The sequence below is a fragment of the Mastomys coucha genome, unplaced genomic scaffold (genome assembly GCF_008632895.1).
Source record: "Mastomys coucha isolate ucsf_1 unplaced genomic scaffold, UCSF_Mcou_1 pScaffold23, whole genome shotgun sequence".
Classification (NCBI taxonomy): domain Eukaryota; kingdom Metazoa; phylum Chordata; class Mammalia; order Rodentia; family Muridae; genus Mastomys; species Mastomys coucha.
In genome coordinates, this window is record NW_022196906.1 from 90,109,587 (window position 1) to 90,134,227 (window position 24,641).

General features: G+C 39.2%; 1 protein-coding gene across 5 annotated transcripts in view; it reads right to left on the minus strand.

The window, feature by feature from the left end:
• Positions 1–24,641, minus strand: part of Rasa2 (RAS p21 protein activator 2) — a 97,612-nt gene that overhangs the window by 13,724 nt on the left and 59,247 nt on the right. For all 5 annotated transcript variants that reach the window (XM_031346126.1, XM_031346125.1, XM_031346124.1 and 2 more), the window contains 10 exons: positions 19,957–20,113; positions 19,378–19,526; positions 18,707–18,821; positions 18,072–18,146; positions 17,413–17,536; positions 14,717–14,823; positions 9,031–9,114; positions 5,722–5,799; positions 979–1,052; positions 174–280 (listed from right to left, as the gene is read on the minus strand). In XM_031346126.1, coding sequence (XP_031201986.1) covers positions 174–280; positions 979–1,052; positions 5,722–5,799; positions 9,031–9,114; positions 14,717–14,823; positions 17,413–17,536; positions 18,072–18,146; positions 18,707–18,821; positions 19,378–19,526; positions 19,957–20,113 — 1,070 coding nt within the window. The remainder of the gene's footprint in view (positions 1–173; positions 281–978; positions 1,053–5,721; positions 5,800–9,030; positions 9,115–14,716; positions 14,824–17,412; positions 17,537–18,071; positions 18,147–18,706; positions 18,822–19,377; positions 19,527–19,956; positions 20,114–24,641) is intronic.

The following is a 24,641-nucleotide window of genomic DNA, read 5'->3' on the forward strand; positions in this document are numbered from 1 at the left end:
CAGGCTTTTATGTTATAGTTTTATCCTATACTACATAATGTGGTAAAATAAACACTTCATCTTAGTTTTGTGTGTCACTGTGAGACATTCTGGACCATTTACTGTGCAATGATCCACTGCAGCACCACGAACCAGCAGAGTAAGGCCACAGCAAAGCACACACACAACTCTACCTTGCTGTTTGTGGTAGGTGAGCTCTTTGCTTGTCAAGCAGAACCATCGTTTCTTGAAGTTCTTTTTTCCAATACGGGTTCTTCCTTGAGCTCTTTTATACATCTCACTGCCAATATAACAGACAGAAACAAACACTTAACCCTTGGAGGTGAAAACCATTTACCTGACACAAAGAGCTGACCCTGACTGTTAGGTGCCATCAGCAGTCATGCACAACTACTAGTGTACAGCAGTGATGTCGACTGATGACTCAGGACATTTTTATATCAATGCAGAGTTGTTTTAGTTTTACTTTTAGGAGTGGTGTAGCCTGCATGACATCTATGCACAGTGTGCAGTGCCTGTGGAAATCAGAAGAGGGCATCAGATCCCTTGGAACTGGAGTTACAGACAGTTGCGAGCCACTCGATGGGGCTGGGAATTGAACACAGGTCCTCTACAAGAGCAGCTATCTCTATTAACCACGAGGCACCTCTCCTGCCTCTAAGTAATGTCGTTTTAGAATTGTGTTATATAGAATAAAAAGGGCCAGGAAAGTTATTTCCATCTCATTATTCCTACTAATCACTCTTCGTTAAGGAAACAGAGCTATTTCCTAACCGTAGAACAGCCTGGGACTGTTAGTCAGCGAGTGCTGTCTTAAGACAGAGCTGACAGGGTAGTGAGGGTGATTTACCTGACTGAAGCAGCTTAGGAAGCTCTGGAACAGAATGAAAACTCAGGTTTCTTCATTCTCAAAGCCACGTTCTTTGTACTTACTGTCTACAGTGAATTATAACTTTCATGTCTCATTTAATTAATTACCCTTCTTTCAGGTGCACAGGCTCACTCGTACCACTGGACTCTTTAGTTTCCGTAGATGAAATTTCATCCAAGAACTAAATGGGGAGATGGGGAAGTATTACAGTATGTGAGTAAATAAAGTATAATATAAAAAGTTGTTTTAATTGTCAGGTGGTGGTGGTGGCAGCACATACCTTTAATCGCAGCACTCGAGAGGCAGAGGTAGGCGGATCTCTGAGTATGAGGCAGCCTGATCTATACAGTGAGTTCCTGGACAGCCAAGGCTATACCAAGAAACTCTGTCTTGAAAAACAAACAAGCAAGCAAACAAAAGTTTTATATTGCATGCCACTGATTCTATTAGGAAATTTCTCATTACTAAAGACTATATACAATGCAGGTTGAGAATCTCTTGCTCAGGGCCAAAGTGCTTTAGATTTAGGCCTCTGAAGCATATATAGTAAGATATCTTGGGGACTAGACTCATCTAAACAAAATTCATATACATAGCCTAAGGGTAACTTCATATTTTTTTTTTTTTTTTTTTTTTTTTACTACACCTGCACTTTGTGACCTATCACGTGAGATCAAGTGTGTAATTTTCCATTGTGACATCATGTCCACTCAAGAAGTTTTAAATATTGCAATATTTCAGATCTTAGATCATCTTGGATCAAAGAGACTCATGTTATAGTAATCTATAAAATAAAATAAATTTGGTTATACAAAGTTCCCAATAAGTGAAAGGCATTCTGAAAAGTTGTTTCTTAGCTTACTCAAATTCTGAATGTATTTCCCTACAGAAATAACTCAATTTATAATTCTTAACTGTAATTCATTTTGAGACAATGTTTCTCTATTTCTGAGGCTGAACTCAAACTCACTGTAATCTTCCTACCTCAGCCTCCTCAGTGCTAAGACGACAGGCACACACCACCACATGCAGACGACAGGCACACACCACCACATGCAGACGACAGGCACACACCACCACATGCAGACGACAGGCACACACCACCACATGCAGACGACAGGCACACACCACCACATGCAGACGACAGGCACACACCACCACATGCACACGACAGGCACACACCACCACATGCACACGACAGGCACACACCACCACATGCAGACGACAGGCACACACCACCACATGCAGACGACAGGCACACACCACTACATGCAGACGACAGGCATATACTACCATATCTAGCCCTTATCCATATTTCTGGTACTCTGGCTTTCCTAGAACTCATCTGTAGTCCAGACTGGCCTCAGACTTATAGAGATCCACCCTCTTCTGCACCCCAAGGGCTGGGATTAAAGTCACGTGCTGCCACCACCTGGCTCAAAGCATTTATTTTTCTTCCCTTTTAAAACTTTCATCTTTGATTTGCAGCAAACACTGGCACAGGGCACTCATGTAGTATCTTATTTTTCATTGTGACAAATAAACACTGTGTGTGACTACTGGATGGAACCAAAGGGGATATTTAATATAGCTTGTTCCCATTACTTTTCAAAATTCTGAACAATCCTGGGTCCAGAGATTTTTCTACATACAGGACCATGAATGTTTCTGATAGGCTGGTAACACCAAACTACAGACTGAGCCAAATTTTACCTGCAGTCTGTTTTTATAAAAACCACTGTTGTTTATCAGATTTAGGAGTTCTCAAACAAATCAGTGGCCTTCCTCTACTCAAAGGATAAACAGGCTGAGAAAGAAATTAGGGAAATAACACCTTTCACAATAGTCACAAATAATATAAAATATCTTGGTGTGACTCGAACTAAGCAAGTGAAAGATCTGTATGACAAGAACTTCAAGTCTCTGAAGATCTCAGAAGATGGAAAGATCTCCCATGCTCATGGATTGTCAGGATTAATATAGTAAAAATGGTCATCTTGCCAAAAGCAATCTACAGATTCAATGCAATCCCCATCAAAATTCCAACTCAATTCTTCATAGAGTTAGAAAGAGCAATTTGCAAATTCATCTGGAATAACAAAAAAACCCAGGAGAGTGAAAAGTATTCTCGAAAATAAAAGAACGTCTGGGGTATTCACCATTCCTGACCTTAAGCTGTACTACAGAGCAATTGTGATCAAAATTGCATGGTATTGGTACAGTGACAGGCAGGTAGATCAATGGAATAAAATTGAAGACTCAGAAATGAACCCAAACACATATGGTCACTTGATCTTTGACAAAGGAGCTAAAACCATCCAGTGGAAAAAAGACAGCATTTTCAACAAATGGTTCTGGCTCAACTGGCAGTTAGCATGTAGAAGAATGCAAATCGATCCATTCCTTTCTCCTTGTACAAAGCTCAAGTCCAAATAGATCAAGGACCTCCACATAAAACCAGTTACACTGAAACTTATAGAAAAGAAAATGGGGAAGAGCCTTGAGGACATGGGTGCAGGGGAAAATTTACTGAACAGAACACCAATAGCTTATACTCTAAGATCAAGAACTGACAAATGGGACCTCATAAAATTGCAAAGCTTCTGTAAGGCAAAGGACACTGTCAATAGGATAAAACAGCAGCCAACAGATTGGGAAAAAATCTTCACCAACTCTACATCTGATAGAGGGCTAATATCCAATATATACAAAGAACTCAAGAAGTTAGACTCCAGAGAACCAAATAGCCCTATTAAAAAATGGGGTACAGGCCGGGCAGTAGTGTGTGTGTTCAGATTCACTCTACTTAGAGCTGTAATCATCTTTAATTCTTTACAGTGTTGCGGTTCTGTCACCAAACTGTATAATCGCCCGAACTCTTGTATATAACCAGAACTCTTCTGGTTACCTTTCCTTTACTGTGTGGGCAACAGCATAGGATGCAGTGACAAGTCACTTAAAGTTACTAAGTATAAATGCCAGGATGGATGAGAAACAGTTACATGGACATTCATAATTCCTTAATTATAGAGGCTGGAGACAGAACAGTTTAGGATATGTAAAGTCCTGGGCCCAATCTACAGACAGACAGAAAGATACATGGACACACACAGAGAGATAATTAAGATGTTAGGACAAATTATCTTATGCTACCTCAGGATTACAGATATACATGAGACAGTAAATGTACCACAGTTAGAATCTATTTGTGAGTGTACAAAACTTGTAATTTTATTTCACAAATTAAAAGCATATTATTAAATTTTCTCAAAAGCTTTCAACAATTACTTTAAAAAGTTTTAGTTGAGTTTCCATTATTCTACATAAAGAAGAAAAAAAATCTAGGTTCAGCATAATGGTGCACACCTTTAATTTCAGCACTTAGGAGGTAGAGGCAGGTGAGTCTGAGGCCAGCCAGGTCTACATACTAAGTACTAGAATAGCCAAGAGACTCTGTAAAAACAAAACAAACCCAAGCCCTATCTGATGGGAGCCATTTCCACTCATGGAGTCCTTGAGAAAGTATGTCACCAGTCTAAACATGTACTTCAGTTAAAAGTGTTCCTGGTCATCAACAGCTAAGTTGTATATAGAAACTGAAAAGCTTTATGGACTAGCCTCGCTAACTGGTCACTAAGTGAGGACTAGCCTCGCTAACTGGTCACTAAGTGAGGACTAGCCTTGCTAACTGGTCACTAAGTGAGGACTAGCCTCGCTAACTGGTTCACTAAGTGAGAACTGTGATAAGGAAGACACAGGATTTTCTTCAAGTTTAGTTTAGCTATATCCTAAGATAATTTTTCATTCCAAGTTTTTCAAGGTTATAATCCTGTATTTTATGTGAATGACTAACAAGTCAAGGGCCAAAAAATTAAAGACTCAAAAAAAATTCTCAGTTTCTAGTCACACTCCTTTTTACATATTATAGGTTTTATATTGGCATGCTTTAAAATGTAGGCATTTATGCATTTTTATTTTTACTTATTTTTCTCCAGTTACTACCATATATACTCAATAAATTAAAAACACGGTTTTATATTTCTTTTCCTGATTTTTATGTGAATGTGTGTGGGAATGCCAGTGTCTCAGCAGCATATGGAGGTTAGAGGACAACTTATGGGAGGGAGTTGGTTCCAATCATGTGACCCCAGTGATAAGGCTCTGTAAGAAGTTCCTTTACCTGCTGAGCCACCTTGGTGACCCACTTTGTTTTACTATGGCAAGTGAGTACCCACTCTACTACAAGCTCTATTAGGCTTTAGTCCTAGACCAAAGGTTCTTAACAAAAGATAATTCCATTCTCCAGGGGACATCTATTTAGTAACAGCTAAAAGCATTTCTGGTCTTCAAAATTGGGGATATGCTACTGGCATTTAATTCATGGATGTCGCCAAGTACTCTACGATGCAAAATCAAGAACTACCTAGCCCCAAATGTCAACAGTGTTGCATAGAAATCCCTGTCTTTGTCAAGTTAAGACAACAACAGCAGCTACTGTTAAGACTTGCCTATCTCGAAGCTTTATTTGATAGAACTGGAAGAAAAAGACTTTTTAAAAAAAGATTTATTAACTTATGTACAGTGTTCTGCTGGCATATATGCCTGGATGCCAGAAGAGGGTGCCAGATCTCATTACAGATGGTTGTGGGCCACCATGTGGTTGCTGGGAATTGAACTCAGGACCCCTGTAAGAGCAGTCAGTGCTCTAAACCCCTGAGCCATCTCTCCAGCCCCAAAAAGACTTCTTGATTGATATTTTCAACATGATTTTATTTTTTTAAAGCTGTAAACTGACTCTTTGGAAGAATATGAGATGTTAATTCCTTTAAACTAGGTGACAAGAATCATACCTTTTTCACATCTGTAAAATATCTTTCTTCTTGAAACATCTTGAGAAATTCACACATGACTGACTTTTTGAACCGTGACTGTGAGAAAACAAATACAGGATTGGTGTATGTTAAATACGCACAGTTTTTAAACTACTAGTTGTGACTCCCTACACATGTGGTCATGAGAAATTTGTCATAGTAAAGGTTTCTGAAGGCACAAACAATAAGAACTATTTCAAAAGCAAACATGTCATGTTTCTGAGGTGTTTCTGGCACACCTCCTCTGCATGGTACCACACGCATGCTTTGCACTCCATATGCCAATACATCACACATCTCCAGTCATGCTGCCTGGAGGGCCTCAGCACAAAGCACTGTATATTAGGAACTGAGCTATTTTTAACTAGACATGAAGGCTTTTGCTCTAACAAAAGCATAAAGGCTTAATTACAGAAACAAAAACTTAGAATATTCTCCCACATTAGTCAGCAGGTATCAATTAGTAGTTTTGGATTTTACTAGAATGTTTGACTTTAATTTCTTACGTTGCTGACTTAAGTTTCACTAAACAAACAAACAAACAAATTCCCAAACCAACCAACCAAAAACCAAAAAACACTTAAGTAAATTCTAGCTTGAGATTAGGAGAAAGTTTCCAACAATTTAAAAAATGGCCTTAAATATACTTCTGCCATTTTGTGCTATGTGTTTATGCAAACTGAATGATTATAAAATCAAAACACAATCAACTCTGAAAAACACTGAAGATGTTCTATATACTCAACTCTAAATATTCAACTAGTATTTATTTATGTAAACATAAACAAGTATATCCATCTCATTAGTATGCAAATTTGTATTTTGTCTTCAGTAAATGGTAAAATTATATATACAAAGAATGTATATAATGTTAAAATGTTTGACCAATATACAATGTAAATATGTATTAAAACATATTGCATATATAAATTTGTACAGTTATATGACAAAATAAAAATATAATAGAGAATTTGAAAAGTACTTACAAATGAGTGGATAGGTTTCACTAGCATGTAAGAAGGTATAGGGGCATCATTACTCAAAGGCCTAACGGGCCAAGTGAGAAATGCAAATCTACCTGGGGTCTCCTGACAAGAGCAACTGTGCAGCCAAAACAGGTGCCTCCTGGAAGCTAGAGCTCACGTGCTCTCCTGAGGCAGAGTAAACAAAGGAGGGATGTAGATCTGGACGGGCAGATGGGAACTATGCAGCCCAATGTCTAGTTTCTTTTTTGTTTTACAAATAGTAGCAGTGGGGACTGAAGCTAGGGTCTGATTTGTAAAGCATAGGTCTCTACCACTGAGCTACAGCCCAGCCCTTGGATTGTTAGTTTCAAGGGAAAGGAAGAAGGCAGGTAGGGAGGATCAAGATCCTCAAATGGGAGACAGGGATAAGGGTGAGGGCTCCAGGACACAGGGGCTGCTCCCACTAGCCAAACAGGAATGGGCCCAGCTTAAGAGTGTTCAAATGAATTTATCACAAATGAGAAATTGTGAACACCATTCTTCATAAATTTTCCTATAGAACCTGGAACTTATAACACTCTAGTGTGGAGATCAGATGAAGCACAGGGTGAAAGTGGACTTATGATAAGAGCACAGCTCGGTCAAGGACTCTAGCTGCCTCAGACCCCTGTAAATGGCAAAACCTTCCATTTACTAGGACCAGAAACTAGCAAATACAACTTCTTCTCCAGGAAGTTTACTGCCTGAGACTGCTCCCTACAGAGACTTCCCCCACTAAGACCAGCTAACCCCTCTTTGTATACATAATAAAGGCACCTAATTTACAGGTTAGTTAATAGATCAGAGTGTGTAGGTCACCCAATCCTAGTTTTTCTTTGTGCTTGTTGGCTCTTCATACCAGTGGTGTCCTAGTCAGGTTTCCAGGTCCAAGCTGTGCAAGGCAAAGTACTTACTCTTAAGGCTTCCAGCTTCCATACCAACTCCCTTGTTTTCCCAGATGACCTCAACTCTACTCTCTTCAGAGTAGGGAAAGAGCAAGCCACTATGCTGTTCTCCCCACCACTAGAGTCAACTCCTGGAAAGCACAGGACAATCCCTATGCCTTCTTCTGGCTCCCCAAACCCCTGAGATCCACAGATTTCATTCATGTCAGGTAGCAAGTATGGTGGTGTTTCTCCTCTTGTCTAATCAGTCTTAATTACTCATGGCAGTTCACTTGGGTGTCTTAAGGAGCCAGCTCTACAGTCAGAGAGACAAGAGTGCTGCCTCATCTGTGTTGTAGGCCCAGATTTGGTAGTGGGACATAAGCAACTATAGAGGAGAACAGACTATGGAGCTCCCTCAACTCTTCTCCATGTGGGGCAGCAGGCGGGCTGGGAATTCACATCCATATTCATGATCTTGTTTTAGAGCACTCCTAGAGTGCATTCTACCAAGTCAGTGACTCCAGAATGTTCCAGGATCATGGCTACCACTTAGTCATGGTCTTTAGCCTTCCCCACACAGCACATGGTATATCATGCTCAGCCTTACTTCACATTCTGTTGATTCCAGCTGCTGATAGCTAAAGATACCTCATGCTGCGCCAGATGCAGGGTGCCAGCAAAGACCTGCAGTTACTTTATTAGTCTGAGCCTGGCTCTTATCCCTTTGATGGACATTCTTGGTGAGAGCGGGACTGAGGAGCAATGAAGACCCCTTAGAGCTTGGATACAGCTTTGCACTGGTAGTCACTGTTTGACCTTTTTCTTCCTAGATCTTAGGGAAAACACCATGATAGCAGTTGCAAAAGCAAATGGAAGAAAAAACTCCTCAGCACTGGGCTGGGCATTTCAAAATGCTAAGATAAGTTATTATAAGTAAATGTTTCATTTCTATACGTAAGGTTGCATAAGTTTCTTGAGTAAAAGGCTTCATGAATGAGAAGTTTATGAAGCTCTGAGGTAGAGCCCAAGACAATGATGGGCCTGTATTTTGAAGCTAAGGATAAAGCTAGTCCCATATTTCCAAGAATCTTTCATTCTGAAGCTGAAGATTTCTTCCAAAGCTGTTGGTGAATATGGCGCAGACCATCACATAACTCAACCGTGCTTGTGTCTTTTCTTCCCAGTTGCTCTCCCTACCGTGGGTATATCAGGTTAAGTACCACTGTCTCCTTCAAAAAGTGACTACAGTAGAACACCCACTAAAAGACAATTATTGCATCTGAATATGTATTCTCTTCAGTTTTATTTTTAATATGAGAGGAGGTAAGTGAAGATGGAATCTTAGTGTATAATAAAATGTGTTAAGTATGCAAAGAAGGAAACAGTTATAAACTCACCTTTCTTCTGGACTGACATCCCCAGTTTCCAATTATCTGAATGGTTTTTGAGATGAGAGTTAATGTTCTAACCGTCTGTGTATCCTAGAAAATGTAAGAATGACCAAAATTCTTGTTAATTGTTCAAGAAGTAGAGTTATATAAAAATCAGAATAGAGTGAATGGGCTATATGGCTCTAAAATAATGGCTAAAAATGTTCATTCAAACAAAGATAGTTAAGATGCAGCTAAGCCTAGGACAACTTATAGACCTTGGGTTAGGAGACGATAGAAGAAGTTGATGGTATAGGTCAATGATCTCAATTCCTTGGGAGGCTCAGACAGAAAGACTGCAAACTCAGGTCTGTTAAAGCTACAGAGAAAATCCAGTCCAGGCAACTTAGTGAGATTGCCTTGTCTCAATATAAGAAAGTAAAGAGGGCTGGGGTACAGCTCAGTGGTAGAGTGCTTGCCTAACATGGGTGAGGCCTTAAATTCCATTCTCAGTACCAGTAAAAAAAAAGAAAAGGCCAGAGATTAAAGACTTAATGACTTGTTCCCTTTGAAAAGCATAACATAGTCAACTGTATCTAATGGCTTTGTGCAGTTGAAAGCCTGGATCACACTACAGATTTCATTTACTTTTGGAATATCAGAGATTCCTACTCTTTTCTACCTTAGAGGTGTTTCCAGCTTTCTGTGCTCAGCCCACTTCTAAGCATATTCAAGGAACACATGAGACTTCTGCAATCCACTGTTCCCATGGGTGTAGAGGGAGAGGAATACAAATTCAGACCAGGAAATGAAGTCACCCACTCACACAGGATCTTACCAGAAGGTAACTGTTTGGGTCTGTTATCCAAGTTATCTTTCAGGTCTGTCTACTTGACAGTAGTGTAATTTACATTAAAGTACATGTAAATAAAATGGACACAACACAGTTCTCTCATGAGTCTTATTGATCTACATTTGTACATAACCAAGTATCCTACCACAGTAAACAGTATTATCAAAAGACATATTCAGGAAAATATAGCTAATACTGTTTTAGTTTTCAGTATCTCATGTTGAAACAGGCAATGAAAACAGGTAATGTAGTGGGGAAGAAATGACCAAGAAATGAAGAAATATGGAGAAGGAATATCTGGTATATGATCATTATGATATATCTGGCAAAAGTTAAAAATTCTGGTTATCTAGAAACAATTTCAGCCGGAGCACCCGGGACTCTGTCCACCTGTAAGAGAAACCTACTACAGCTCTACCTACTACAGCTCTACCTACTACAGCTCTACCTACTACAGCTCTACCTACTACAGCTCTACCTGTAAGAGAAACCTACTACAGCTCTACCTGTAAGAGAAATCTACTACAGCTCTACCTGTAAGAGAAACCTACTACAGCTCTACCTGTAAGAGAAACCTACTACAGCTCTACCTACTACAGCTCTACCTGGAGAGAGTAACATTCTTTAAAAGTTCGGGGAAGAAATAAGTTTGAGGGGCTGGTGAGATGGCTCAGCGGTTAAGAGCGCTGACTGCTCTTCTGAAGGTCCTGAGTTCAAATCCCAGCAACCACAAGGTGGCTCACAACCATCTGTAATGAGATCAGACTCCCTCTTCTGGAGTGTCTGAAGACAGCTACAGTGTTCTTACATATGTAATAAATAAATAAACCTTAAAAAAAAAAAAGAAATAAGTTTGAATTGATTTTCACAAGACTTCTCCATTTAAACTTGTTGATTTGTTTGTTTTCTTGACTTTTTTGAGACAAGGTTTCTCCATGTAGCCCTGGCTGTCCTGGAACTTTTTCTGTAGACCAGGCTGGCCCCGAACACAAAGATCTGCTTGCCTCTGCCTCCTGAGAGCTGAAATTAAAAGCGTGTGCCACAATTGCCTGGCTTAAACTTGGGTTTTTAAATTCAGTGTTTTAGGTTATTTTTTTCTTGAACTAGCAAGAGGGAACAGAGCTCATTTTATTGTCAGGTCACCACAGGCAGGCTTAGACCCATATAACCATGGCGACTATAGCACAGCCACATCCCTTGGCTGCTTTGACTCCTGCTACTACATATCCACAAACTGTAATAAAAATTTCCCTTCATTGTAGACCCAGGACCCTCATCACCTGGCTTCCAGTACACAACTCAGCAAACACTATGTAACAATTATTAAAGTTAATCAAGTTAAACTTTTTAATTCAAAGTAACTCAGCACACATTCTCTTCTTTTTTTTTTTTTACGCTGACTTATGGAACTGGTGCCATTTGATTGCCTTTGGTCTACAAAAAAAAAAAAAAAAAAAAAAAAAAAAAAAAAAAACCAGTGTCACAGGTTTGCTATAATCTTTCAAAAGAGCAGTTGCTCTGTTCTAATCTCATCCCTTTCTTTGGTATCAATCCTCTAGGATGCTACCCTGGAGGCAGCAAAACCCTCTTTGCACTTGCCCGCCTCTTGCCTGTTTTTAAACCATGAGTCTGTTTCCGCATTAAAGAAGACTCACTTGATGAGTCCCTTCTCTCAACTATCATTTATTAATTAACCTGAGCATGTGACTGTCTTAGAAACTGCCCTATGTTTTGGATACATGTATTTGGAAAAGGTCCTGCCTTGTTCTGGAGACCCCAGCACTCTGTGTGCGGAGATCTGCCATAGACAGGTGTTACTGATCAGAATATAAAATATCATGACAGGGAGTGCACAGGGCATTACAAAGAGGTCCCCACTGGGAGGGCATCAAAGGGATTACCCAGGAAAGAATGAGGGATATAATAAGAATCCTCCAATTATTCTCCTTTATGAAAATTTCAACAGTGGTTTACCTAATCAATGTTCACATAATCTGTATTAAAAAGAAACACAACAATTACCAAGGAGATTCAGGTGAAGGTTTCCTCTTTTTCTTTCTTACAATACTAGGAACTGAATGCAGGGCCTCACAAATGCTTGGTAAATGCCTCAACATTGAGCTCTAGTCCCAGCCCTTAGTCCATCTCATTATTTACATTTTTAAATTTTATTTTTTATCTGCATATGTGTATCTGTGTGTAGGTATGTGCACACAAGGGTGCAGGTGCCCAGAGTTCAGAAGAGGGGTTAGATCCTCTAAAGTAGTTGTTACTGATGGTTGTGAGCTGCCTGACATGGGTCCTGGGAATTGAATTTGGGGGCTTTGAAAGAGCAGTATGCCTTCTTAACTGTTGAGCCATCAATCCAGCTGCTCTTTTCTTCTAATTCTCCTCTCTTCCTCTTTCTTCTCCTTCTTCTCCTCTTCCTCCTCCTCCTTCTTCTCCTTCTTTTTTAAAGATTTATTTATTTTGTGTATGTGAGTATTGTTGCTGTTCTCAGACACACCAGAAGAGAACATTGAATCCCATTACAAATGGTTGTGAGCCACCATGTGGTTGGTGGGAATTAAACTCAGGACTTCTGGAAGTGCAGTTAACACTCTTAACCACTGAGCCATCTCTCCAGCCTGTGCCTCCATCTTTAAAAAACTAATGTTTTAAAAAACAGTTTTTAGGGCTGGAGAGATGGCTCAGTGGTTAAGGGCACTGACTGCTCTTCCGAAGGTCCTGAGTTCAAATCCCAGCAACCACATGGTGGCTCACAACCATCCATAAAGAGATCTGATTACTTACACATAATAAATAAATAAACCTAAAATAAATAAATAAATAAAAATAAAAAACAGTTTTTATACATGTATATGCATACATCCCTTGACACCTTGACTCTATCAGCAAACATGGCTCATATCTTTTGCCCTCGCTATGATTATTTAGCTACCTGTTCTTTACTCTTTCTCTTCTACTCTAGAACATCTATATGCTTATAATATAGTTTAGTTTCTGAATAATAATAATACTATAATATGATAATATAGTATAGTTTCCTATAATTAGTTTCTGAAAATTAAAAGAATTTCTAAATATAACATTCAGCAGCATTTGACCAACTCTGCTCCCGTATTGCTTTGTAACTTCCAGGATCTGATGACATCACCTCATCTGAGACTCTGTATTCTCAGTCCACACAATAGTGCTTACTCAGACTTATTACTTGGTACTAATCACGTGCTAGCTTTAAATTGATGCAACAGTTTAATAGAAGGCAGCTATGTTCATTCCCACAGCACCAAAGTCAAATAATGTTATGTTTTCTCTAGTCCCACTCCTTCACAATTTCTTTAAAATGAAGGGTTATGGTTTAAGACAGAGATGCTGAAGTGGGAGGGATGGGGGCAAACCACAACAAAAAGGGACCAAAAGAAAAGATGGAAAAACTGGAATAAATAATAAAGTTGCATGAAACGTGACCTAAAAGTGTTTGTGGTTAGAGGGATTTTATTCAAATTCCATCTAGGAATTCCATGTCTGAATATAAGGCAGAGCCACAAGTGGAGAGGTTGCTGTCAAGCTCTCAGTGCCCTGCGTCATTTCAGCTTTAGTTACCACAACCATAGGATTCTCCATGTACAAAAGCATGCAGGCTACACAGATCATCTACCTTCTGCCATTGCAGCATGACTCTCAGCTAACACTGTGAGGCTGTCCAGAGGAGAAGTAGACATTCAGAACCTAGTTTTGCCACAAAGTTTTCCTTATACTGCACTACTTGATGGACATTGAGGACATTGTCCACTGAGGCAGGGAATGTCAAGTAAGGCCGCATGTGTCTCCAGCACTGAGAACTGTGACAGTGGCTGCTGCTCACAGACTGTGGAGACTGAACTAATCCCATTTGAATCCAGTACAAACTGTGTAGGCTCCAACCATAATGCCTTAGCTATGTGAGCCTAGAGAAGTTACTGCATGGTGATTTCCTTACCTGTACATGGGGCTAATAAAACTATTTACTCCTACAGTGACTAGGAAGGCCTCAGTGAATTAAACATAGAAAGTGACTAAAGCAAAGCTTAGAACAAAGTAATCACTAAATGTTTCTTATTACCCTGTTACAGGAGTCAACAGCTAAAAGCATCAAGAGTATATATAAAATATTTAGAACAGAGAAAGATTGAAGAGTGACTAAAAATATGCCACAGGAAGGACTAGAAATAGGTTAAAAGAAAAAGGAAACTTCAAAATATTAAGAGGTATATATTCAAAACAGATTTAGATTTAGGTAACTGAACAGAGCTTCATTTTAAATCTCGTCTTTTGATATAACTTAGGTGAACAGAAAGCAAAAGCATGAAGACACCCAGTGGTCAGGTTCCTGAGTACTTTTCAAATAAACTTCTTCATTTTCCTTCAAATTTCTGAGATCTTAACCTACTGCCATGATTAAAGCACTGTAAACCTGGTGTGATGGGTATGCCAGTACTCCTGTACTCTGGAGCCTGAGGGCTGTTGAGTCAGGGTCCATCTGGGCTATATAATAAGATTCTGCCTCAAAATATAAAAATAAAACATAAACTGCTATAATAAACCAGGAAAAGGTCTGTTAACCAGGGTCAGTCACTACTACGTCTACCACCCAAGCATCCCCACCATCCCATAACTAAGGGACACACAGCCCTTGTGGAACAGCGGAGAAAAGCCCTGATGCATGATCCCTTCTGCTTATCAGCAGACTTCAACTTTTCAGCATTTTATCAATTGTGAAATGTCTTAGCACAGCAAAATAAAAGTGGCATGTTTTTTCTTCATTTTACTAAAAATAAATAAAAATGGAATAAGGCTTTGAGTGGAGCAAACACTTACTGGATAATGAGGTCGCAAATGAAAAGCATGAGGTGAGAGTATCGCTACGGCAAAGAAACGAAGGAACACGAAGCTGCTCACTGCAGAGTACTGAACATGAGGGTTGTCTGCGGAATAAAATGGGAAACGTCATGACTGCAGAGTACTGAACATGAGGGTTGTCTGCGGAATAAAATGGGAAATGTCATGACTGCAGAGTACTGAACATGAGGGTTGTCTGCAGGGATAAAATGGGGAACGTTATGACTGCAGAGTACTGAACATGAGGGTTGTCTGCGGAATAAAATGGGGAACGTCATGACTGCAGAGTACTGAACATGAGGGTTGTCTGCAGGGATAAAATGGGAAACGTAATGACTGTAGAGTACTAAACATGAGGGTTGTCTGCAGGGATAAAATGGGAAACGTAATGACTGCAGAGTACTGAACATGAGGGTTGTCTGCAGGGATAAAATGGGGAAACGCCATGCAAAAACACTAATTATAAACTAAAGATGATAAAGCAAAAAAAAAATCAAGTAAACTATGTAGGAAAGGAAAATAACGTTTAAAGTAAAAATTGAGTTGTGAAATGATACTGACTGTGGCTAAACTAAGAGAAAAAATGCTGTAACTTAAAATAACAAATGGAAAGCAAAGTTGTTGTTTTTAAAGAAATATTTTTAATTTGAAAAATAGCTTCTTGATATAAAAGATTCTTGAAATTATTTAAAAAATAGTAACATTAAAACACTCTCTAGCACTACCTAGTGGCAACACTGAATACCAAAAAATTGCTTTCAGTTTTATATTTTGTTTCAAATTCACCCTGAAAATCTTCATGGTGTCTAAGGCTATATTACAGTTAGTTTTGATTATCCAGTTCATTGGATAAAAAATGCCTACGAGACCAGCAAACCACCATTTGGAGTATTTCTGTAAGAATGTTTACAGAGATGATTAGATCACAACCTAATCAATGTTTACCACCCTGATGGATTCCAATTGCAATGGACTGTTGTGGACTGTTGTCTGGGTAGCGGGGCTGTGGAAGCTGGAGGCATCTTAGAGGAAGCAGAGGACTTTGCGATGTCTTTGAAGGGTGTATTCTGGCCCTGGCTCATGCCCCCTCCCTCTCTCTGCCTCCTCACTGCCAGGAGATACGCAGTCTCCTCTGCTACAAGGTGCCATAACAGAATTCTGCCTTGCCTCGGGCCTGACTGAAGCAATGCATCCTGTGGGTGCTGGGGCCGAAGCTTCAGAAACTATGACCCCACCATTATCTTTTATGCTGTTTCTCTCATGTACTTGTCACGAAAAGAAAAACTAACAATTTGAAGACTAAAAGCAATTATGTAGAGATATTACTTTTAAAGCTACCAATATTTCACATAAACTGCAGGTGAAGAGGAAGCTACTCGTAGCACTGATCACTCACTGTCAGGACTTGTTTCAGACTGGAGTCAACTAACCCAACAACAACCAGATGCCGGAGAAGTGGGTGGTGAGGGGAAGAATCTCTGGATTGGACTTGGGGTTTAGCTCTTACAAATCACTCAGTAGGGAACACTGTCAAGCTGTCTATCGTTGTGACTACCTGCCCTGCTAGCAGGGCAGTAGGACTCCAGGTAGTAAGAACAATTGAGACTTCAGTTTCATTAGCTAATCAATGGGTAATGGCTTCAAACAGTGTTAGGAGTAAAAGATAAGACAGACTAGCAAGCAGGCAAAGTGGTTATGATCTAGCTCACTATTTGAAGACAGAATCTAATTGCCACTTCATCTTCATGTATGCAAAATTAAGTCTCTGCCTCCTTTATTGATTATGAAGATTAGATATATTTATTTAAAGCTAAATGTTCTATCTCTTTATTATAACTAGCCAAGAGACCAAAACCTGAATTCATGTAGAAGTTAGTACTGGGTAAATTAAAGGGACAGATAAATGCAAACATAATGAAAAAACAAAATCCTTTGGATGGCTAAGAAAGTTAATTTATAATTTTATGCAGATAGATAAACCTGATTATTTGTAAGTAGTTGCCTGGTCTGTGCCCTCCTCTGTTATGGGCAGATCTGCAATAAGCTTTATCAAATTTATTTATGTAACAGAAAGGAACTAAAATTTTGAGTATTTCCAAGTGATAACATTAAGAAGTAGATTTCGTAATTTTATAAAACCTCCCCAAGCAAAATCTTAATATAGCTAATTTTGCAAAACTGAAGCACGATGATTCCTGAAACCCCATGTATGGTGGGACATAGCTGTAAAGCCAAAGACTCTTTCTGAGAAGACAGCTTAGTACCCAAGCTCTCAAGTCCAGTCAATCGTATGAAACTACTGATTACTACTGTTTGAAAATCTGCAACTGGAAAAGGCAGCTGGTGCACAAAGGTTTATTCCACATTCTGTGAACTATATGACACCTAAAGGTTTACTTACATGTTACAGAAAACGTTACAGATGCAAACTTTTCCTTCTTAAAACTACTGACTTTGGTTAGCTCTTTAGAGAGCTCCCATTAGACTGAAATAAAACGAAATGCATGCTTTGAGATTCTAGGAAAAGTAAACCACTAAGTCTCACAAAGAAGCTAACAGCATTTGAAACACTCGGGAGACTTTGCCTATGCACCAATATTTCATACACACCAAATGAACAGCATAGAGAAAAAAAACAGAAAAAAAAATGTGATTAAGTATAACAAGGCACTTACTAGGAAATCTCTTAGCAGCCGTTTGCCTCAGAGAATAAAAAATATCACACATCACAGTGGGGCAGCTCACACTTGATCCTACAATCGTATTGAACACTTTGTCCACATAGTAGTACAGATTCTCCTGCAGGTTTTAACAAAGTAAACACCAAGATTTTGATTGTCACACATCTTCGAAATTTTCATGAAAACAAGTAATGGGCATGCGATTTATTAGAGGAGACTGTCTAGTCTCCTAAAGTGCGGCTTCTAGTCCCGACTCAGTTTAAAGGCCAATCAACATTCTGGCTTAATTTATTAAGTTAAATTCAGACTTTCTAGACAAGTGAATGAATAGGAGAAATTTTCACAAGAAGTTTAAGAGTGTATGTTGGAGGGTAGAGAGATGGCTAAGTGGTTAAGAGCATTTATGTGCTTGCAGAGGACCTGGGTTTGATTTTAGCACCCACATAATGGTTTATAACCACCTATAACTCTATTCCCAGATGGTCCAATGCCCTCTTCTGACTTCCACAGGTAGCAGGCACACATATGGCACACTGACACACATGCAGGTAATACACTCATATACAGAAAATAAAATAAACCATTTATGGGAGACAGGTATAGTATTAAGATCAAAAATTAATGTAGCTATAAACTACATTATGTAATCATACCTTATTATTCTCTACATTATCTCCCTCTTTCAACTTAACAGGATCTATTTCACAGGATTTCGAGGATTCACATATCTGGAATATACAAGTATTTTTCAGTTACTCTAGGTGATTTAACAACATGAATGTAATTCTTCTTCTGATATTATAAAAAATAAATCTAACAAAGTTTAAAGCTCCCACTAGAAGATAACTTAATACAGTATAATTTTCCAAAGAATTGTATCAAAATCCTAGTAAAATAAAAATATAACAAACAATAATGTAGATCATTGTGCCTTGTGAGTAAGAATCCACAGAGGGCAAAGTGATTTACTTATAAAGTGACTGCGCCTGTTCCTCCAGTAGCCCACGGACGGACAGACCCTTCTAATCAACACACTACTTCTCGAAAGAGAAGCTCTAGAGCAGTGGCTCTCAGCCTTCCTACTGCTGGACCCTTAATAAAGCTCCTCATGTTGTGGTGACCCCAAGCATAAGGTCATTTTTGTTGTTACTTCACGACTGTATTTTGCTATTGTAAACATCCGACATGCAGATGCCTCAGATGACTTCTGTGAAAGGGTTTTTCGAGACCCACAAGTTGAGAAGGCTGCTCTAGCTGGTCAGACTCTGCGGCGAGCTCTACTCTGTACCTCATCTAGAACGGGCTTCAGTGTGACTTTCAGGTAGTGCCTTCCCACTATCTTCATCAGCTCAGTCAGACACTGCGTAGCCAGGGAGTTTCCTCTAAAAATTGCATTGGCATCTCTGAAATAGAAATAGAAGACAAAAACCATTGACAGCAAAAAGAAGAAAAGTTTTCAAACAGTAACAATTTGACTTTGATCACATACACAATTTTAGTAATTTTTACTACTAACAGGAATGTTTGCTACTTTATGAAGATGCTAAAAGTAATTTTAAAAAAAAGACTATGTTTATGAATTTAAAAAATGTGTGGGTATGTGTGCATAAAACAATGGGTGTTGTCTTACTAGAAAGGAAACAGAAAGCCACTGCCTGCTCTTTCTAATGTCCTGTGTGTGCCGTAATAAGGGTTGTTGCTGTGGCGTGTGAGTCACTGCATCCAGCAGCAAAGTAACAGTAACAAAGGAAGCGGCACCACTGGATTACACACATTCCCGCACTAACTGCTTCTTATGGTTGGATTCTGCTTGCTAACTCTAAAAACTGTCTTTTATTACTGACTAAGCAGTTCTTTTTAACCTAGTGTATAGTAAACTTGGTCAATACAAAAGAACTGAGACTATAAAAACAATCTGGCAAACTGAAGTTTAAACATTTAATGAAATATAGTTCTTACTGAGTATCCTTCAAGTCCAGTTCGGCCACCGCAGTGATAAAAGGAACAAGCTTACTGTGGTGCAGCAACAGTCGTACTAGGGGCAAAACAGCATCCTTTTGATCTTGACACAGTTCACCCAAAATATAAGCAGCTGAGGCGGATACTGGCTAGGATAAAGAAGGTAAAAACAAGCACAGAATCAAAAAACATGGTTGCATGCTTAATCACTAACTTGTGGATGTAATTTAAACACACTCATTAATTATAACTGATCAGAGATAAAATAGTATTTAGTTTTCTAAATTATAATCAGAGATAAAATTTGAAACACACATCAGTATTCAAGTTCAGAAATATCAAATACACAGCACTTTGTAAGAGCTGACACTATGAAATCTTTTCTTATCATTTGCAGTATTAGTTTAGCTTTTTCATATAAGATTTTTAAAGTAGTCCCCAGAGCTGACTACAAGGGCTCCTTCAACTGATAGAGCTAACCGTTTTTTCTGGACTTATACCATGAAGCTTTGTGGGTTCCTATATACAAATCCAGAATAAATCACAAAACACTTGGGGAAAAAAAGATTTTTAAAGTACCTGAACATCTGGTGATTTTAGCAGCAAAGTTTTCAACGGTGCATAGTACTCTGACGGAAACACATAGTCTTCTGTATAACACAGAGTTAATAGAAGAGATCCCAGGTCATCAGTTTTAGATGACTTGTTCCCATTGTCTCTTGGTTGTAGCAAGTACCTAAAGTAAAAGTACAGCTGACTCCATGTGATGGTAGTGAGTTAACAAGGAAGTGGGATAAGTAAACAGGTGAGCTTCAGAAGAAGAAACCACGGCCAGACGGCAGCTCAGTGGGTGGAATGTGTTCTCAGCATTTTCAGCTTTCAGCACGCCCACGAAATAAGTGGAAGCACAGAGCAAGTGGTTACTGGTGAGCATGGGACCTGAATTAAGGCAGTCTGATTCTAGAGTATAAGTTGTTAACCACCATCAAGAGTCAACGCATATCTCCAGGGTTCTACTATACTGCTGAGTAAGCATACAAGCACAGTACAGGCGGGTGTGGTCGTGTGTGCACTTGGGAGGTTAAAGCAAGAGGATTATGACTCCCAGGCCACACAAAAACCTAACGTCAATAAAACAAAACAACAAATAAAAATATACACATGCATTTGCCTATGAATACAGAAACTAGAGAACAGAGGCTGGCTCAGGAACAGGACCTAGGTGAGTAGCACTGGGGTAGGAAGCAGGATTCTCTTTCACATCTTTTTACCTAGGAATGGTGTAATTCCTAATTTTTTTTTGAAAAATATCTATTTAAAAAAACAAATTATGTTCTATTATCTAGACATGTAGATAATACATGTGTAGATAATACAAGTGAAAGTTAGCAAAGTGAAAATTAGCTAGTATCACCATGAAAAAGACAATGCTAACATCTGATCTAGTTATCAGACACACACAAAAAAATCAATGTTAAGGAGGTAAGTCACTCAGAAAAGAAGCGGAGCTGGCAAGATAGTTCAGTGGGTAAAAGCACTTACTGAATGTCAGAGAGTGGTCCAAGAGTGGAGTCGAGTAAGGGAAATTCTGAGTGCTTGGGAGAAAATGACAAAGTACTGAGATCTCAGTTTCTTCAAAAACACAGACTTGTTCTTGGAATGTGTTTTCATTCTCCTCCCAGGTGTAGCAGGTAAGACTGAGTCTGAGCTTTCTTTTATTATTCATTACAACTAGCTATTGTTATTTGTTTATATGCCTCTATGGAAGAGCATGGTTTTGGTACTGCACTTGTCCTTGTGACCGACCGTACACTTTACTCATGTGACTCTTAACCCTCAGAGTACAAATGTCTGACGCGATGCTCTGAGTGCAGCTGGCTAGTGCATGAGACTTTAGTCCGTTTCATTCTCCCAGGCTCCACCACCACCGAGAACCAACTTGAGGTAAACAGAGACGCCTTTACTTCAATACCCAGAAGTCAAGTGGTAGAAACAACAATTCCTACATGCATTCACAGGCTGCACGTACAAGGGGTACATAAAAGTAAGTAAATGTAACAAAAGAAGTTTTAGAAAGCAAGGGGAAAGTGGCTTGAGTCATCATATTTTAATCTGCAAATAAAATTAAGTAGGAAGTAGGGCTGGAGAGATGGCGCAGCAGTGAAGAATACCGGCTGCTTTTGGAGAGGACCCACATGTTGGCTCACAACTATCTGTAACTCCAGTGGCAGGGCATCTGACACCATCTGGTGACCTCCACAAGCACCAGGCACACATGTGGTGCACAGACACACAGCAAAACACTCGTATACATAATATACAACAGGAATCTTAAAACAATTAAAACCGCCGGGCAGTGGTGGCACACGCCTTTAATCCCAGCACGTGGGAGGCAGAGGCAGGCAGATTTCTGAGTTCGAGGCTAGCCTGGTCTGCCGAGTGAGTTCCAGGACAGTCAGGGCTATACAGAGAAACCCTGTTTCGAACACAAAAAACAAAAAACAAAAAATTAAAACCATCAAAAACCAGTTTTTAGACATCCAATATAATAGGCAAATACTAATGGAAATTATTGGAAAAAAGAAAACAGAAAAATATTAATAAGTTATTATTATTAACATTAGAACTAATTATGCCTGAATGAAAATGAGTTTTGTGCAGTTACCTTTAATACCACTAGAGGATGCTACAGCTCTATAAGTGATAAAGGAGATCAAGCTCTTGACTTAAAATGGCATTAACATTTTTTATATTTTCATACAATGTACATTTATACATATAGATTAGCAGGGCCTTCTCTTTTATGCTACATAAATTTTAGCATTTATGCTTCTGACAGGCTACTTTAAATTAAAATATTCACATTATTGGAGCCTAGAGAACTAGCTCAGTGGTTGAGATCATAAACTCTTACAAAGGATTTGACTTCAAGTCTTTGCACCCACAATCAGGCAGCCGCAAATCACCTGTGACTCCAGCTCCAGAGGCTCCAATGACCCTGACCTCGAAGACACTAGCACTTAAGAGCACACAAAATACTTATACTACTGATAGAAAAAAAACTGAAATAAAATTACTTATGTCTGTTAACATTGCCTATTCGGCCAAGATAGGAAGTTTTGTCAAGTTTGAAAGTATATAGAGAGACAGTGTCACTGTAAGTACATGCTGTGGGGCAGATCTGAAGCTCATGGTGGTGGGCCCTGGGAGACACAACTCATTTTTCTTTTCTGTACTAAAGGTATGGAATATTATTTTCAAGACTTAAAAAGTGAGTCCAGGAATTTTCATGGAGAAGGGAGGGAGCATGACATGGGGTGAGGGAGGCAAACATAATACATTTTTCTCCCTCTCTGGGTGCATTTAGAAATTATAACACACAAAATGTCTTTAGAGAGACCAATATATTTAGATTTGCATTGGATGAGTTAAAAAAATAAAATGTGAAAATTAGTCTAAAATACAGTCTCTCTAAGGGAGGACATGGGATAGCAATAATCCAAGTGACGGCTGTGTGGTGGCAGCTCCTTTAAAGGCAAGTGAAACCAAAAAGAAACATCTAAATCCTATGTCAGCTGGAGTGATGCACAGCTTAAATCTCAGCACTTAGAAGGCAAAGGCAGGCAGATCTCTGAGTTCAAGGACCTTCTGGTCCTCACAGCAAGATCTAGGCCAGCCAAGGTTACATAGTGAGATTCTGTCTTGGAAACCAAAACAACAAAAACAAAACAAAACAACAAAAACCCAACCCCTAAACTTCAACACCAACTCCTCTTCTAGGCAGCTGAGTTCTAAAGAATGGTTCTTATGGTTAACATTCTAGCGTGTACAGACCACATTATTTAAATCCATTTACTCATCAACAGGCAGTTTGCTATTAAAGTGTGAAATCCTATCACTTGTGGTAACCCATCTGGAACTGGAGGTCATTTTATCATGTGAAGTAAGGCATAGAAAGACAAAGGCCACAAGTTCTTACTCCTTTGTGAAAACTAAAGTTGATCCACATAAAACAATGTAGAATATAGGTTGCTATAGGCAGGCGGGGCGGGGGTCGGGGGTAGACGGGGCAGAGAAAGGTATTATTATTAGAATGGGCTCTAAATGCAGCGGTGGGAGTAGCAACCTGTTTATAATCCAACAGGTTCACTATGGTCTGTAACAACTGATGTTACTTTCAGCATACTAATCCTCCAGCATCCCAACATATGGATATGGTATTTGAGAGATGAAATGCTGACTATATTGATTTGATCATTACACAGTATATACAAGTGACTATTATACTTAATAAGCAAGCACAAACATTACATTTCATTTTAAAAAGTGATCTTTAAAGGGAAGTGTCAGAGGTTCGAGGAATAGCTCAGTTGATAAAAGTGCTTGCTCTGTAGAGCATGAGGATCCGAGTTTGGGTTCCCAGCACCCATGTAAGAGCTGGGTTTAATGGTGTGTACATCTGTAATCCTTGCTGGTAAAGACAGGTAGATTCCCTGGAGCTCATTGTCTACCCAGCCTAGCCAATCAGTGAGCTCCTGCTTCTGAAGCTCTCTCTCCAAAAACTGAGAGTGACTGATGAAAGCTCTATTCTCTACATGCACATGCGTGTATGTATACCTACATGTTCACATACCAATATGAACAAGCACCAACAACTGAGAAAGCATGTTCCTACATACTCAGTTGAAATACCAATCTAGGAAGAAACCCTGGCTAAGACAATGAAGAGACAGAAAACACTAGTTTTTAAGGGCTGTAGCAGACAAAAAGTTTCACACTGGAGTAAGTATGAATTTAATGGAAAAAGCATTAAGGTTCTTAACATCAGTTTTGTATCACTATTAGAACCATGAAAAGGCCAAGTGACATACAGTCAACACTGAGCCCAGAGCCTCAGTCAATCAGCTCAATGCCAACACCCTACACTCAGAAAGTACATCAAGGTTATCTGCATTTTAAAGTGTGTGATAATGGAAAATCATCCCCCAACACACACACTGCTATGTCTTCTCAGTAGGCCCTTTGCTTTCTACCCACAATTCTTGTGACCAAAAAGCATCTAAACTGCAGATGATGACGTGTTATCAAGTATCATGAGTGGTTCATTCGATGTCTCAATGTTTCTCATTTCTTAGATCTAAGACTTTATTTTTAGTGTATGTATGTGTGTCTGTCTGTCCGCCCGTCCATGTACAGATGCCCATCAAGACAAAAGAGGGCAGTGGATTCCTTAGGCTTAAAGTTAAAGCCTTTTTTTTTTTTTT